At 32.1% G+C, this 18,631-nt stretch overlaps 1 protein-coding gene across 6 annotated transcripts in view; it reads right to left on the bottom strand.

Annotated features, from left to right (window-relative positions):
* LOC114330643 (kazrin) overlaps nt 1-18,631 on the bottom strand; it is a 490,500-nt gene that overhangs the window by 107,990 nt on the left and 363,879 nt on the right. For all 6 annotated transcript variants that reach the window (XM_028280046.2, XM_028280051.2, XM_028280047.2 and 3 more), the window contains one exon: nt 8,389-8,446. In XM_028280046.2, coding sequence (XP_028135847.1) covers nt 8,389-8,446 — 58 coding nt within the window. The remainder of the gene's footprint in view (nt 1-8,388; nt 8,447-18,631) is intronic.

The following is an 18,631-nucleotide window of genomic DNA, read 5'->3' on the forward strand; positions in this document are numbered from 1 at the left end:
GCGCTAATACTCAACATAGCTCAATTGCTTCAGATAGAAAAAGAGGAGGAAGGGTACAACACAAGCGTGCCAGAGAAAATGAAAGGGCAGAAGGGAGGCACAAAAATTCATTTATTTATTAAATTTAAAAATTAAATTATACATAGGACAATTAAATAAAGATTAAAAAAATGATACATGTATATTAATGATCCTTCTATTTCCCCATAAAGCTTGTTACTGACCAGGAGGTATACTATAATAGATATATTATTTTCCTTTTCATGAACATTTTTCAGTGCGTCACAAATTATAGAAAAAAAGGTAAGTCCGGGATAATACACATTTATGACATTTATTCTAACGTGACATTTTAGTTAAATCTGACAGTTGTCAAATTTTATTTTCAATTTGGAATAAAACCAAATCAATTGTGTCTATTGCATTTATAAAATGGTATTTTCTTTCATTTGCATAGTCTTATAAATTGTACAGATTATAGTGATAATAGTATTATTTTATTTAATAAATAATTCTTTTTTGATTATGGCGCCATCTATCGACAACTAGAATAATCACCAAACTAGAATAATTACCAAAGTATTCACAGACGTACCTTTTTTTCTGTCACATACAATTTAATGCGTTAGAGAGAAATCGAAAAACTGTGACGCACTGAAAGATGATCATGAGAAAAAGAATACATCTCATATTGTTCACTATAATAATGAGTGAGCCTGCATAAACGGAACCATAATATACATTATAGTTCCATGTATGCAGCCTCACTCATTACTATAGTGAGTGATATGACATATTTATATTTTAGTATAGCTCCCCGTGCATGAAAAGCTTAACACAAAAATTTTTATAAGGTTATCAAACATCTTCAGTAAATTCAATAATTTAGCTTATTCCTGGTCTATACTTAGCAATTCATTTTCAAAATTGTCTTCATTTTCATCTCTCTCTCTCTATGTTATAAATATATTGCTTCAGTGTACGATAGGACAATTGAATCAATTTAATTATTTTGTTTTCTGCCATATACACAAAGGGATGTATTTCTGGACTCATTAAAAATGGCTTCAGTGGACAATCAGAATCTCCAAGTAACAACCCATTGCTATGATCTGAATTTAAGCAGCAATAATAGAGAATTATTTATATTGGGCACAAAAAATATTACGCTACCTAAATTCAATACCACGTATGAGGATTTTTAGGCGAAACGAGTTAGAGGTTGATTCTAGTATATATTCGCGCCCACTCTACTAAATGATTCTAATAACAAGTACCTACGAGAAATAATGTTTTCCACCTACCTCTACCCAAAAGTATATTTTTCCGGGCCTGATTGTAGGGAGCAAAGTTGTACTTTTCCTCCCTAGGGAGGAAAATATTTTTCCTTCCTAGGGAGGAAAAGTAAAAGTGACGTCATGGTATTTTATTCATGAAAGATAACTTATTGACGCCCTGTACAATATCTATTTTCTATTACGTAAGTATCTTTGCATTTTAACGTTTATTTAAAAACACTCTGTATTAAAAAAACATTAAATTGTTATTCTGATTTAGCAATGTTTACATTAATAATTTGACTTATGTTTGACAGTTGACAGTTATATTGTACCTACTTGTTAGTTTTAGTTCTAATAAATTTTGTTGGTTAGTTACATAAATAAATTAAGTAAAAATGAAAAAATGACTTGTTATTTGAGGAAGGTGGAAAAACCATATGTATAACATGGGAGTAAAGTGCCTTTTCCTCCCTTGAATGATTACTGCCCTCCGCTACGCGTCGGGCAGTAAACTTCATTCTCGGGAGGAAATGTAGCACTTTCCTCCCTTGTTATACAAATAGCTATTTCTCGTACAACCTCTAACTCGTTTCACCTAAAAATCCTCATACGTGGTATTAGAATGTAGGTAGCGATTAGTAAGAAGGTACTTATTTAAAACATATCCAGGGAGTATTACGAAATTGTCAGAATATAAAATCAGTCTTCCTATATTTTATAGATTTATTGAAAATTTTGAGAATTTCATGATACACCCAGTATGTTTTTGATACTTAACTCTGCAGCTTTTTTTTCAAGGTAGGTATCTACTGTTTTGGAGCATACTTATGTGCATACTTAATTCTAGTTACTATATCAATACCTTTCATTTTGGAATCATAAAATATTTGGCAATTCAAAGAAATAATTATTATAAAAATGAGAAAACTAAACAATTTTTTAACAAAACTAGAGGTAAAACTTTTACCAATTTCATGTTTCACAGATTATTCTGGTGGGTAACTTTAAGATAGATACTTATGCAAGATGGGATAAAAAACTATTCTATTTTTATTTTTTACAACTTGTTTTCCTTTGTAAATGAATAAAGTTGGGTAGGTATAAAATAATACATACCTATTATAATTTTCTCAAATTATAACCCATCTTTAATAATTTAATATCTAATAACTCTGCTCAAAAAATTACAGTAGGTATGTATAAAAACAAAATAACATAAAATTTGTGACTGAGAAATTTTAGAAAGAACAAAATTTTACTTTTGCAATAAATTCAATCAGACCTATAAAATTTTAGGTTATATTTTTCGTTTCGCGGTAACCACAAACCATACGAAATATACAAAAACAAACTTTATCTTCCAGATAACTTCTTATTCGGTACTTTATTCGGCAGTTAAATATTTGTTATTTAACGTCAATTTATCTGCCGGATAACTTTATTCCAGAGTGAAAAGACGCTATTTTTTTTATCTGTCAAATAAACTTCCCGTTAACTATTTATTCGGAGGTGAAAAGACCGGGCCTAAGTCCTATAATATTTAACCTCATATTGGATGAGATGAATGAAGCTGACTGACTTAGAATACTACATCATTTCAAGACGAATACCAAAGAGTTCAATATTAAAATATCGCCACAAAAAATAGAAGTCTAGTACATAATATTAAAAAAACCAATGAAGTGCTAACTTGGTCCAAAATAAAATGGTAAAGAAAATAAAAAAAATATTACGAAAGATGTTAGGGAAAAAGTGAGGCCTATAGAATCAAAACCTGCTAGATCCATGTCTTGAAATTTTGTCAGGAGGCAAAAAAAACATTAAGAATGTAAATGTTCCAAAAATTATCCGGCATTTCTCAATCAAAAGAGCATCAATAAATATCATAAAATGGCACACTAATTTGTCATTTTTCTGCATGCCCCTTACCTATGTCATCAGAAATTTGTACTTTAAGTTTGGATTTAGCAGAACGAAAAATTTAGGATTTAGCAGGTTTTGATTCTGATGAGCTCAAGTTGTAGAATCAAACATAACAGCAGGATGCCTTAATGCTACAAGACGGAAAAATAAACGTATAAACTAAGAAACGAAAACGCAGATATGTAAATCTGTATTTAGGCCTTGATAATATACACCCCTGAAATTAAACTAAACATAGATCAGTTAGTTGATATATTGATAGATCAATAAAATTTATTGATGTGAAGATAATTTAAAAAAATGAGTCTGCATGTTAAATAAAGTAATAAGGTTCCCAAGTAGTATAAATTTTAATATAATGAGATACAAATGATAAAGCTATCATAGAGAACACAAATGCAGTAAAACCACAACAATGCAGCAATACAAAATTAAAAATAGAAATATATAATAAATAAAAGTAAAAATAAAAAATAAAAAAATAGATAAATAAAAAATATATAATAAATAGTGACACAGGCCAAAAGCAGTAATAACGAACGAAATCGAAGAGCCACTAACTCTAGCCGAGAATAACAAAAAATGACATAATGACAAAAAATAATTCTTTCTTTGACTATTTGTCTGAAACCGTGGCACAAATTTATTAACGACGATGCGGCAACGAAGGAGTTGTTTTTCGGATTGCGGATCGTCCTGACCGATACACAATCAATATTCAGATGTAAAAAATGTAAGAAATTTATGAGAATGAGAAAAAAGCTCGATGATGCAAACCATATAAGACATAGCTAATATACAGGGTGAGGCAAATAAAGGGCCTATTAGAAATATCAAGAGAACTAAAGGCAACAGAATCATGAAAATTGGAATAAAGGGGTTTTGAAGGATGATCTATTAAATGAAAATATTTTCATCTCTTTGCAACTTCCGGTTATACTGGAAGTTGCTTATAACTTCGTTTTTTTAAATGGGACACCCTGTATATTTTTACATTTTTGGATTCTCTTCGATGTCTTCTTTCTCAAAAGTATGAGGTTTTGTAATATTATACAGGGTATTTTTAAAGATAATTACGTTTTTTATTAATTTCGTAGCAAAATTAACACCCTGTAGAATTGTAGTAGTTTGACATCTAAAACTCTACCTACGTTCAAATGCTTTTTAATATACTCTACTATTGTTAAGAATCATTAGTATAGCTAAATTTTTAATTTTAGTATACAGGGTTGGTCGAAACTCGGAATGAGTATTTTCTGAGTTTTCTTAAATGTAACACCCTGTATTTTAGTATTGTAATAAAATGATATTTTATGGTACTTTTTTATTTCTTAAGCAATCCCTATACGTAACTGCTTTAATTTGTGCTTAATTGTTAATCGCACCAACAATCTTAACTAAGTAGGTATTTCGATAGCTAAACCATTATTGGTAATTTTAAGGACCAGTCTGGATTAATATGTATTTATTTCTGAAAAATTATTTGGGATTGACTGTTTTCACGGCCAACCTAATAAAATTTTACGTATTTTTTGTTGCAATTAATGTTTAGCTTGAATCACCAATAACTCACAAATTAAAGCAGTTAGGTATAGGGAATGCTTAAGAAATAAAAAAGTACTATAAAATATCATTTCACTACAATAAAAAATATGGGGTGTTCCATTTAAGAAAACTCAGAAAACACCCATTCCGAGTTTCGACCAACCCTGTATACTAAAATTAAAAATTTAGCTATACTAATGATTCTTAACAATAGTAGAGTATATTAAAAATCATTTGAAGGTAAGTAGAGTTTTAGATGTCAAACTACTACAATTCTACAGGGTGTGAATATTGCTACGAAATTAATAAAAAAACGTAATTATCTTTTAAAATACCCTGTATAATATTACAAAACCTTATATTTTAAGAAAGAAGACATCGAAGAGAATCCAAAAATGTAAAAATATACAGTGTGTCCCATTAAAAAAAACGAAGTTATAAGCAACTTCCGGTATAACCGGAAGTTGCAAAGAGATGAAAATATTTTAATTTAATAGATCATCCTTCAAAACCCTTTTATTCCAATTTTCATGATTCTGTTGCCTTTAGTTCTCGAGATATTTCTATTAGGCCAGTTATCTGCCTCACCCTATATACAGTGCGGACGTTTGAGTTGGAATAAATCTATTTCGAGAAAGGCAGAAACTAAAGAAAAATCCTGAGACAGGTCGATTTTTATTTTTAAATTATGACGTTATGGCATATATATCATACTTGTGACGTCATCCATGTGGGCGTGATGACGTAATCGATGATTTTTTTAAATGAGAGTAGGGATCGTGATGTAGCTCATTTGAAACGTTATTTAATTCTCTATTAAGTAATATAAACGTTAACCTAATTATTTATACAGGGTGTCCAAAAAAAATTTTTTAATTAAATTAATTGAGACAGAAAGAAGAATGTATGTAATTCATTTATTTTAAAATACATTTGAGTGCTGTCAGAAAAGAGAAATAAATGTTTATTTCACAAATAAACATTGCTTTTAGCTTAAATTCAATGTTTAAACTGCCAATTCAATGTTTAAACTGTCTCTTAGCAGTTTGAACATTGAACTTAAGCGAAAAGCAACGTTTATTTATGATATGAACATTATTACCTGTTTTTGTGACAGCAGTAAAATGTATTTGGAATTAAATAAATTGCTAACATTATTCTTTTTGTGTTCAACACAATTAATTTAATAAAAAATATTTTTTGTACACCCTTTATAAATAATTGTATTAATGTTTATATTACTGAACAGAGAATTAAATAGCCTTACAAATAAGCTATCATACAACCCCTACTTTTATTTAGAAAAATCATGGATTACGTCACCACGCCCAGATGGACGACGTCACTAGTATGATATACAAGGTATCCCAAAAGTAGAGGAACCGTCGAATATTTCGCGAATAAACATCGGATCGAAAAACTGAAAAATAGTTGATGAATCATTTTCAAAAATCTATCCAAAGACACCAAACACCAACCCCCACTACCCTCCCTGGAGGTGGGGTGGGGGTAACTTTAAAATCTCAAATGGAAACAGTCAGTTTTTCTGGTAGATTTGGATTCGTTACGTAAAAGTAAGCAACATTTATTCAAGACATTTTTTCGAACTGTGGATAGATGGCGCTATAACTGGGAAAAACGATTTATCCTGATACCATAGAAAAATTATGGAAACGGTCTAATATCTCGAGAAATACATTTTCAAATGAGAAACCAAAAAACAGGATTTTAATATTTTTTGAAAACCTATCAAATGACACTAAACATTACCCTCCAACCCACCCCCTGGAGGTGGGGTGGGGGTAACTTTAAAATCTTAAATATCAACCCCCACTTTTTAAAATTAAGCAACATTTATTTGAAACATTTTTTAAAATTGTTAATAGATGGCGCTTTAATTGGAAAAATACGATTTATTTGCGCCATCTATCAGCAATTTTAAAAAATGTTTCGAATAAATGTTGCTTAATTTTTCATGACGAATCCGAATGTGTAATAAAAAGTGGGGATTGCTATTTAAGACTTTAAAGTTACCCCCAAACCCACATCGAGCGGTTAGGTTGGAGCGTTATGCTTGGTGTTATTCGATAGGTTTTTGAAAAATATTAAATACGTATTTTTTTGTTTTTCATTTGGAAGTGTATTTCTCGAGATATTAGACCGTTTCTATAATTTACCTATGTTATCAGGATAAATCGTTTCTCCCAATTATAGCGCCGTCTATCCACAGTTCGAAAAAATGTATCGAATAAAATTGCTTACTTTTACGTAAGAAATCCAAATCTGCAATAAAAACTGGTGGTTTCTATTTAAGATTTTTAAGTTACCCCCACTCTACCTCTAGGGAGTGGAGTGGGGGGTCGTGTTTAGTGTTATTTGATAGATTTTTGAAAACCATTGAATACGTATTTTTCAGTTTTTCGTTCCGATGTTTATTTTGCGAAATATTCGACCGTTCCGCTACTTTTGAGACACCCTATATATGTTAAAAAGTCATAATTTAAAAATAAATATCGAGTTGTCTCAGAATTCCTCTCCAAATTCGCCCATTCTCGAGATAATGAATTTATTCCAACTCAAACGTCCTCACTCTATGTGTAATAATATTACACCTATTCGGTGATGTCATAAAAAATACTCATATAAAATGTATATATTATAAGAAACAAAATTGAAGTAAAGATTCAGGCAGAAACGATAGAAGCATATCCAACAGTTAACCATGGTAAATGTAACAAAACAAGTAATATGCAGATAAATATATTTTATTTAATGATTACTAAAGGCTGTACGACACTATACATTTTCTAATATCGTTTATAATATTCTTGTATCATTTCTAATATCGTTTCTGATATGTCAAAAAAATGCATAGTGTCATACACAGATACAAGAAACGATATCAGAAACGATACAAGAATTTGAGTAAGACACAGATTCTTGTACAAGAACTGCGCCAATTTCTGCGCAAAGAGCAAAAACCTAAAACCTGCTGGTAAAACATCTAAAATGTCATAATTACTTACTCATAATGGCGGCTGAAATGAAAATGGGATCATGTATTGGTGAATTTATTTGTGTTTTTGTAGGTATTCTTTATAAATCTTATATTGATATTTAATATACCGTTTGGTATGGACTACTGTTCTATAATAACCATATATTTAGCTCCTAGTAAAGTTCAAACTATAAATTTAGGTTTCATGGTGCATAATTTTTTACAAAATACAATAGCTCCTAATTTGGATCAAACTGAAGATAATTCTAAAGCAAATATTTTAGCACAAATATCAAAACAAAATAAAAACACAAATAATCAACCTCAAACAGTCAACGTCAAATTCTGTTTAACATTAAAATGTTAATTAAAAGTTTATAAATTTTATAAAATCCTTAAAATCAGCTGTAGATGTAGATGCAGTACTACCATAACGTGACACTGGGTGACAAACAAAATATCGACCAATCACGTGCCGAATTTCATACAATTTTCGATACAAGAACTTGCATAGTGTCATACAGGGCATAAATGTACGTACAAGAAATGGTACAAGAAAATGTATACAAGAAACGATATCAGAAACGATATTAGAAATGATATAAGAAAATACATAGTGTCATACAGCCTTAAGTAACTTACCTAGAGAAATTGTTGGCATTCAATGGAGATAAGGTTGGACTGCAGTCTTTTGTAGATGCTGAAAAATAATTGAAAATCTTACATTAACCTTTTGCAATTGCAAAATGAATTAAAACAAGTTTTTAAATGGTAATTTTTTTGTACCTATCTATATATATTATTTAGGTATTTATTTTAGGCTACCAGTTTTTCTTTTAATAACATTTCCCTGTTATCTATCCATGAAGCCCTCTGTAACACGATTCATCTAATATTGGGCATATTAGATAATGTTATATTAGGTACTATAAATAACAACCCCGTTCAAATAGTGAATAGTTACAAATACCGGGAGCTACATTAAACAAAAAAAGTGCTTAAAATGTCGAGATTAAAAGACGTATTGATATTAATAAGTTTATTTTTATAAAAATAAAGAAATTGTTTAATAATCGTGATATTACTCTCTTACTACGAATGAACCTATAGTGTTTAGCACCTTTACTTGTTATACGGCGTAGTATACACGTACTCCCACACACGTCCTCCTTTGCCTCCACTGAGCATCTAGGCAACATTTAGCCACTGAGCTATGATAGCAGTCACAACTTTTCACACGATTGTTAACGTGTTTACCTTAAAATAATGTTTGCTTCTTTTCGAGCTTCTCTGTATATTTCTCTGTTGTCCTTTATCTTATTTTGTAAGTACTTATAATATGTAAGTTTTATAACTGCTGCATTCTAACTTGTTGATTCTATTGTTGTTACCTTCTATTGTTGTTACCCTTCCCTGCTTCTTACTTTTTCTCTTGCCTAGAGTCATATACGTTGCTGTTTAAATACATATTCTCAAATTCCCCTATCCAATATGCATACATCTATCCAACACAGAACAGAGACTCGTCTGGATGAAGACAAACCTGTCCATGAGCGGCATGCCTATTAAGTCAGTTAGGGCTATACAATACAACACTGAAATATTATTTTACACTATGACTATGAAATATATTTAGGAAACAGAAAAAAATTATATTTGCTATTTTGAACCAGGTCATTCCAACTTAAAATAATTATTGAACATAATATCATCAAATATCTTCCGGCACGAAACCACAATATGCCAATATAGATGGCTCAGCTTAAAAAACTATCTATTTTTCAAGAGGCTGCTACGTATTTAGTGCAACTGAATATAAGATAATGACCCAGAAGTTTTGAAGCTGGTTTCTTGCAGCATTTTAATATTCTTTTTCTACAACCGTGTTAAAAATGCAATTTTTAGCACTCCATACGAGCGTTAAAAATGCTACTTTAAGGCACTAGTGCTTTAATAGTATATTGTGCAACAAGTGCAGAAAGGTACTAATTTCTCACGAGTTTGAAAAGTTGCGGTACGAGCGCAAGCGAGTGCCGCAATTCAAACGAGTGAGAAATTACCTTTCTGCGCGTGTTTCACACTATACTTTTTCTACAAGCACAGTTTTTCCTAAAAATAAAAATCACAATTTCCAAACGACGATTAATTTCAATAGGTACCTATGTGATAAATTTTAAACTGTATTTAATTAATACCTACTAATCAATTTAAATTTCTTATACCTAAATAAATTGCACAGAAATCAGTTAAAAAATTAATGCACTGCCTTAATTTGTTTAAATTTAAACAATTATTACACATTATTGACATTATATTTATGCAGTCACGGATTTACACAAAACCTACTTCATTCGACGTCTCTTGCACAGGTTGCTAAATCCTTATTGGTTATTTGATAATTATAAAATATTTAATAAGAATAAAATTGTAAAATAAAACAGTTGTAAAACATCCATAATTTAGTTTCTATGCTATAGTTAAATATAATAATTGTCTTATTGGATATATATTTGTCTAAAGTTTAACCACGGATGTAAACAGAATATAACGTTACTCAGAATGCAGTAGTCCACGGATGTAAACAGAATATAACGTTACTCAGAATGAGGTAGTCAACTGTGCAGAAAAGAACTTTGCGGCACAGAAACGTCACTTTGCGGCACAGAAACGTCACTTTTCTGCACACTAATGTCAAATATCTTATACTGTGAGAAAATATCAAGTTTGCTAACATAAAACCGTGCAGAAAAGTGCACTTTGAATAGTGGTTGTAGAAAAAATCTTTTTAAGGCACTGCAGTTCGTATTGACCGTATAGACAATTTTGATGTAATGTCAAAAAAATATAAAAACGGAATGTCAGTCAAGTTCAAGTAAAAGTTTTTGTAGATATTGTCCTGTAATTACGTTTGTAGAAAAAATATTGTATGATATGCGTGTTAAAAAGTACATTTATAAGGCACTCATGTGAATTGCAGAACTCGCTATCGCTCATTCTCGCATCAAACTTTCACATGCGTGCCTTAAACGTGTACTTTGAACACTTATATCATAAATAACTATACTAACTTTAATGGGATTTAACCACAATTTTCAAATTATAATACGTTTGTTAATTGACGTTTCGATTTCTACTTCTTACTTTCAGAATTATCTCCGAAGTGGTAATCGAAACCTCATAATAAATTGATTTATACCGAAATTATGGTAATTATGGTTAATTTCCATTAAAGATATAGTCCAGGAACCGAAGCTGTTCATTTCGCAATTTTTACAGAATGGATCGATTTGCTTGAAAATTTGAGAATAAGTAGTGGATAGTCCAAGTATTAAAATCTATATGATGCTGAAAGGCGTTTTTACCATTGGAGTGGTTGCCACCCCATATCGGGGGTGGAAATTTTTTATTATATTTTGACCGCAATGGTTGATAAAAACATTCATTCTCAGCAGAAAATGTTCTATACATTTTTGGATGAAATTAATAGATTTCGATTTATTCGCTATCGAAAGTGTTAGTTTTATATCGAAAAAAATCAATGTTTTTCGATAATACTCATTTACGATTCAACCAATTTTTGCCGAAGAAAAATTTTTTTCAAACCAAAATCTTGGCAAATAGCCTACAATTTCATATTTAAACATTTATTCGTATCTCTGATGCTAATCTTTCTATTCTGAAGAAAATGGCATTTTTTACCAAACTACAAAAATTCGTTATTCGCTTTTAACTCCAGTTTTTTAAAAACTAATCACTCTAAGCAACTCCGCCTGTGGTGACAAATGGGTGAATCGAGTAGCTCAGGAGTCACCACTGCCGGTCCTAAGCCCGGATAAAGGAGGAAGGTTGGGCAGTGGGCTGACAACCCACTCCCGGAAAAAACACACTGTTACGAAACCTGAACGTTTGCCTCGGAATACAGGACGGAACTTTCGGAAACGACTCAAGCAAATATTGCAATGGGCCGGACATGTGATAAGAATGGGAGAGGATAGGCTACCAAAACGAGCACTGAATGCTAGAATGCAAGGAAAGAGACCGGTTGAGAAGCCATGAAAGCGCTGGGAAGACACAGTAAACAGCGACGCACAAGCCCTTTTAGGAGTCCGTGTATGGAGAAGAGCAGCCACAAACAGGCAAGGGTGGAGGCAAAAAATAAAGGAGGCCAAGACTCAATTTGGGCTGTAGTGCCGTAGAAGAAGAAGAATCACTCTAAGCCAGTCAAACTAGAATCTGTTGATAATAAATAAAGTAAAATGAATAAGCTCAATGACTAAAAACACCGCTAACTTAAATTATTGTGCTTCCAATTGGATTTCTCCTTTTATTTTTTCAAAAAAATATATTGACTTTTAACTGTAACTTTATTATTTTCTATTTAAGAAAGTTTGTTAAAAAAAATTTTATAGGTCTCAGTCGCAAAAAGAGGTGACTTTGAAAGGGTTAGTAAAGGTGGTTTTTGCATGTTATTATAAATTTCAATTGTCAATAGCTCACTCAATTTTTGCCATAAAAAAATGTTTGCAAGCCATTTTCTTGCGAATTAAATAAACTACAATTTCATATTTAAACATTTTTCTGTATCTCTGATGCTAATCTTTCTATTCGGAATCATTTTTTTCCAAACTACAAAAATTCGTTATTCAGTTTTAACTCCATTTTTTTAAAAACTAATCATTCTAAGCCGGTCAAACTTTTAGAACCTATTAATAAAACATAAATAAAGAAGAACAAATAAGGTCAATGTCTAATTTTAATTAGGGTGGTGATTAGGAGGTTGCTTCCGGTCACTTTTTCGCTGAAAAAAATAGGGACTGACACTCTTTTCATTATAAGTCACTTAATTATTGAGCTAGAGACTTTTTTATTTCTGGAGATAAATATTTTTAAATACTTTAAATCAATTTGAATAAGTTATCCTCGAAAATGCATCGATTTCCCGTGTTTTGATTTTGAAACTACAATATTTAGCATTTGTCGAAGAAGAGCTAATATATAATAAAGTATAGCTCGATTACTATTGGTCATAAAGAAAATTAAAAAAAAACGTTTTTGTTTATTTTTTCAAAAGCTCAAAAGCTACATTTTTGTTAAGTAAAGTTGTTTTGATAAAACGAAAACTTTTGGAGTTATTAGCAGAAAACTTTTTAAAACATTGATTTTTTCGATATAAACATTTAATATAATATCGATATATGTTTTATATTCGATATAAAACACTTTCGATAGCAAATAAATCGAAAACTATTAATTTTATCAAAAAAATGTATAGATCATTTTTTGCTTAGAATTAATGTTCTTACCAACTTTTGTCGTCAAAATATAATAATAAATTTCCACTCCCGACATGGGGTGGCAATCATCCCTATGGTAAAAGCGCCTTTCAGAATCATATAGATTTTAATTTTTAAGCAAATCGATCCATTCTGTAAAAATTGCGAGGTTTTGTCTTATTATAAGCTTCATTACTTGGACAAATAGTGTATTAAATAATAAAAATTCTCTAAACTTAAAATTTCCCCTATTATAATCGTAACGATAGTATGTATGAGAGTAAACTACAACTTATACCGGAAATCTATTGTGGACCACAGTTGGACTTCTAGCACACAATAGACCGGATCTCACAATACCTAATAAACTAACAACGGATGCATAATATAATGATATCTAATAACAATCTGCTTATTAAATACAACGAGAAAATTAACAGATATGGGGATCTTGCGAAATAAATAAGACAGATAATGAAAATGCTTCAGACGATAGCTGTCATCTTAAGAACAGTTAGTCTCATTCCTAAGAGCATTCTAGAAACCAGTTAATATGGATTAGACAATTTGTGGTGTAAAATGCATAGCCAAACCTCCCAATCTAGGTCGACTTTGACCCATCTGCTTTCCGGATGAAACATTTTGTTTATTAAATTTCATACATAGACAATTATGACTTGCATGGGTTTCCTATCAAAATATTTTCATAGCTAACCTAAAGGTGGGGGCGTAAAATTTGAAGTCAACATTTCAAGCACATTTTTGTGAATTATTTTTGAAAGTATAGTAGAATGATTTTATTTTAAAATTAAATAAGCATATTCAGTACAATTCAGAAAATATTTAAAAAAATTCAAAGAAAACTATTGAAAAATAAGCCAACCGCAGCAAATTCTTAAAGACACTTCAAAAAACAATGGATTTTGCGGTGGATATCAGAACTCATCATTTGATAATGTTAAACAAAAAATTTAAAAAATTTTATTAGCTTATGAGTTTCTCGAGGTAACCGAGGTAACCGACTTTTTTTAGTTTTATCGATTTTTGACGTTTTGGTATCACTCAGAAGTCAAAATAACGAACTGTTTTGAAAGAAAAAGGGTGAAAATGAACATAACTATTGTTAAGCAAAAATAAACCGAAAACAAAAAATATCTCGACAGCGTTACCTCAAAAAATCTCTAAATAAAATATAGGTATACAAAATTTCAGGTGCATCGGTCAAGTAGTTTTAAGTTACAATATCTACCGCCTTTGAAAAAAGGAGTTTTGAGAAAACCGCGTTTTTATAATAATTAAATTTTAGTATTAAACGCGATGATATAGTGTTGAATATCCCTATCATCGACTCGCTTTGCAGCAGGTTCGCTCCAGCGCCCTTGAGCGTAGTGAGAAACGTTCAACAGCAGTTCCCAGAGGCGGCTCTAGCCCATGTAGCGTCCGTGTGCAGTCGATGCCCTGACGCTCTTTAGCAGTGAAATGTTCTACAAACAATGTTTGTAGAAACAAATGTAACTTGTTTCTTAAGACATGATAGGTGTCCTAAGCTTTTTCATGACGCTCTAAAGCTATAGACAAATGCTGCCAATCTTTGTAACCTATTTTAGGTACCATTAAAAGGAGTAACATCAGTATAAAAAAGTTTACAATAAAAACAATAAACAGAATCAGTCGATTTAGAGTAAACCAGCCAAGTTCTTAAAACGATTTCATTATTTAATATCTTTTTATTTATAATACGCATTTGAAAAAGATCTTTTCGAACTATTCGAAGGATAGGAAATCTGTTTTACTTGTACTGGTCCACGCTCCATTAAAAATATCCTCTCTTTGTCTGATAAAATCTGTGGCCGTGACGCAAGATCATTCATTATATCATCTTAAAATATATTCTCCTGGAACGCTTCGGCACAAGAAAGTTCTTCGTTTTCTTCCACTTCCAAGGACGAAGAGAATATCGGTGACGACGTTGAAGAGAGGAGTTCTGGTGGTTTTCATTTGCCTCAAGATGTTCCTCTGTAGATGAACCGGGTCGCAGAATAAATTTTTTAATAGAAGTCATATTCTTTTCCAGAGATACTTCCTTCTTCAGCTTTCTTTTTCGGACAGCCAATCTGTAAATCGCGCTTAAGTGCCAGTGTAATTTTTCATTAATCGCTTTAAAGCATATTTTATGTTGAAACAAAGCAGAGGACACGCTCTTTGGCGCTCGGCGCCCTCCAACATCCCGGCGCTCGTGTGCACCGCACACCCTGCAAAATAGGTAAAGTCGCCTCTGGCAGTTCCCATTCTTTTTTGTAAATTACTCCGCGATTTAAAAACATATTCCGATCTGCATCACTTTACGATGTGGTAGACAAAAAATTTGAAAATAAAAGTTGACAAAACGTTAAACGCGTTTTTCTCAAAACTGCTTTTTTCAAAGTCGGTAGACAGTGTAACTCAAAAATTATTTGGCCGATCCACCTGGAATTTTATATATATTTTCTTTAGACCTTTTGTGAGGTGACACTGTTTTTTGTTTTATGCTTATTTTTTGTTAAACAATAATAAATATGTTGATTTTCACCCTTTTTGTAAAAAAGTTAGTTGTTTTGAACCCTGAGTGATATCAAAAATTCAAAAATCGATAAAACTAAAAAACACTCGACAGCGTTACCTCAAAAATCTCATAATCTAATGAAATATTTTTAAATTTTTTGTTTAACATGATCCATCATGGGTTCTGACGTCCACCGCAAAATCCATTGTTTTTTGAGGTGTATTTAAAAAGGACCCTGCAGATACCTTATGGGAAACGGCTCTCTGTCAAATGCTCTGAAACTTTGGGTTCTGGTAGTTCTTGATTTGTAGAACAAAAGACTCAATGGGCGCGTAGTTCCAAAAACTCATGGTTCTAAGATATACTGTCGTGCTAAGCCCAAAGGCGGTAAATGATTTTTTATCGAAAATGACATTTTTGTATTTCTAGGTAGGTTTCATTATATTATAATGCTTCTACAACTCCAAAGACTTTGTAAATATATTCTAGATACCCATTATAATAGTTATACAACTCTAAGGACTTGGTAAAAATATTCTAAATACCTATAATCTACGTAGAAATACAACAATCTCATTTTCGATAAAAAATCATTTACCGCCTTTGGGCTTAGCACGGCAGTATAACCCTCTGAAGTTACAGGTACAGTGAGGACGTTTGAGTTGGAATAAATTCATTTTCTCGAGAATGGGAGACTCTGGAGATAAATTACGAATCAGGTCGATTTTGATTTTTAAGTTATAATTTTTTTGGCATATATCTTACTAGTGACGTCATCCATCTGGGCATGATGACGCATTGGATGATTGTTGTAAACAAGAATAGGGATCGCGTGATAGCTCATTTGAAAGGCTATTCAATTCTCTATTCACTAATACATTAACATAATTATTTATACAGGGTGTAAATTTTTTTTTAATTATATTAATAAGAAGAATGTTTAATAATAAGAAGAAGAATTAATAAGAAAATTTATTTAATTCGATATACATTTTACTGTTGTCTGAAAACAGGAAAAAATGTTTATTTGATAAATAAATATTGTTTTTCGCTTAAATTCAATATTAAACCTGCCACCCACCTGCCTCTTAGCAGTTTGAACATTTAATTTAAGCGAAAAGCAATGTTTATTATTCAAATTAACATTTTTTCTGTTTTCTGACAGCAGTAAAATGTATTTCGAATTAAATAAATTATATACATTATTCTTTTTGTCTCAATTAATTTAATTCAAAAAATTTTTGGGCACCCTCTATAAATAATTATGTTAGTGTTTATATTAATAAATATAGAATTGTATACCCTTTCCAATAAGCTATCACACGATCTCTATTCTTATTAAAAAAAAACATCCCATGCGTCATCACGCCCAGATGGATGACGTCACCAGTATGTTACATATTATGCCAAAAAATTATAATTTAAAAATAAAAATCGACCTGATTCGTAATTTATCTCCAGAGTCGAGAAAATGAATTTATTCCAATTTTTTTTTTTTTTTTTTTTTTTTTTTTTTATTATCGTATGGCATAGATACAACAAGAACACATAATTTTAAAAAAAAAGTATATAAAACACTACATGAAGTATCACAAACGAACATCTAATGTATTAATATACTGTAAAACATTTTCGGTCGCATTCAGGAACTCATCGAAAACTCCAGGGTATCGCCTTCGGGGGCATTCCTCAATAATATGGCGGATGGTCTGCCGTTGCGCACCACAATCACACTCAGGAGTAAGGGCCTTTCCCCATCTATGCAAGCTGTCAGCACATCTACCGGTCCCTGTCCTTATTCTGTTCAGCGCCGTCCATGTATTGCGGGGCAGTTCAAAGCCTGGCGGTTTCTGATCGATACAGGCCATTTGGTGTGATTCCTGTGGTGAGTCGCTCTCCCATTGTCTTCTCCAAGCGTTGGTGAGGTCGAAATGTTCCTGATGTAGGGAGGTGGCCCTTAACAATGGGGGATATCTGGAGCGCAGTCTTTTCATTTCTATATCAAGCTTATCATGGTGGATGGGTAGTTGATGGTTAGCCTCGATTTTTCGATATTCTCTGAGAAGAGAATGACTTCTTCTTAGTTTAGGCGGTGGAATGTGACTCAGAATGGGAAGCCAATAGTTCGGTGTTGGTCGAATTGTACCTGAGATCATTCGCATTGTCTGGTTTAATTGGGTGTCAATGATCTTCGTGTGTTTGCTATTGAGCCATACCGGCGAAGCATATTCAGCCGCCGAGTATACGAGTCCGAGAGCGGATGATCTGAGTACGGAGGCTGAGGACCCCCATGTGGTGCCACATAGCTTTTGGATTATATTATTTCGCGTCTTCAGTTTTTCTGCCGTTCTTTGTAGGTGTTCCTTAAAACTTAAGGTTCTGTCAAGAGTCACTTCAAGATATTTTGGTGTTGAGTTATGAGCGAGTAGTCTGTTTTCAAAGTGAACGGAGAGTTTTTTGTTGGCTTGGGCATTATTAAGATGGAAACAGCACACTTCAGTTTTTGTTGCATTTGGCCGTAGCCTCCATTTGCGAAAATATTCACCCATAACAGCAAGGTCATCCGTCAGTATTGTCTCTGTAACATTCATGTTATTATGTCTTGCTGCAATGGCCCAATCGTCAGCGTACCCAAATTTCTGCGAAGTTGTCCTAGGTAGGTCCGCGATGTATAAATTAAAGAGTAAGGGTGCCAAAACAGATCCCTGTGGCAGTCCATTGCTGAGCTTCATTTGGACACTTCTTAAGTTGCCCATTGTGACGTGAAAAGGTCTGTCGGTGAGCATGCTATCAATGAGTTTGGTTACCTTTTGGCACGGGATGGCACGGATCAGTTTGCAGATTAGTCCTTGTCTCCAGACGGTGTCGTATGCAGCTGATAGGTCAATGAAAGCAACGGATGTTTTTTGCTTTCTTTGAAAACCTGCTTCGATATGTGTTGTTAGGGATAGGATCTGATCTGTGCAGCTGCGGTTAGGTCTGAACCCTGCTTGCTCAATAGGTATCACCCCCAATATGGTGTTACTAATTCTGTTGTGGATTAAGCGTTCCAACAGTTTATAGACACAGC

This window comes from Diabrotica virgifera, chromosome 2 (assembly GCF_917563875.1).
Source record: "Diabrotica virgifera virgifera chromosome 2, PGI_DIABVI_V3a".
Classification (NCBI taxonomy): domain Eukaryota; kingdom Metazoa; phylum Arthropoda; class Insecta; order Coleoptera; family Chrysomelidae; genus Diabrotica; species Diabrotica virgifera.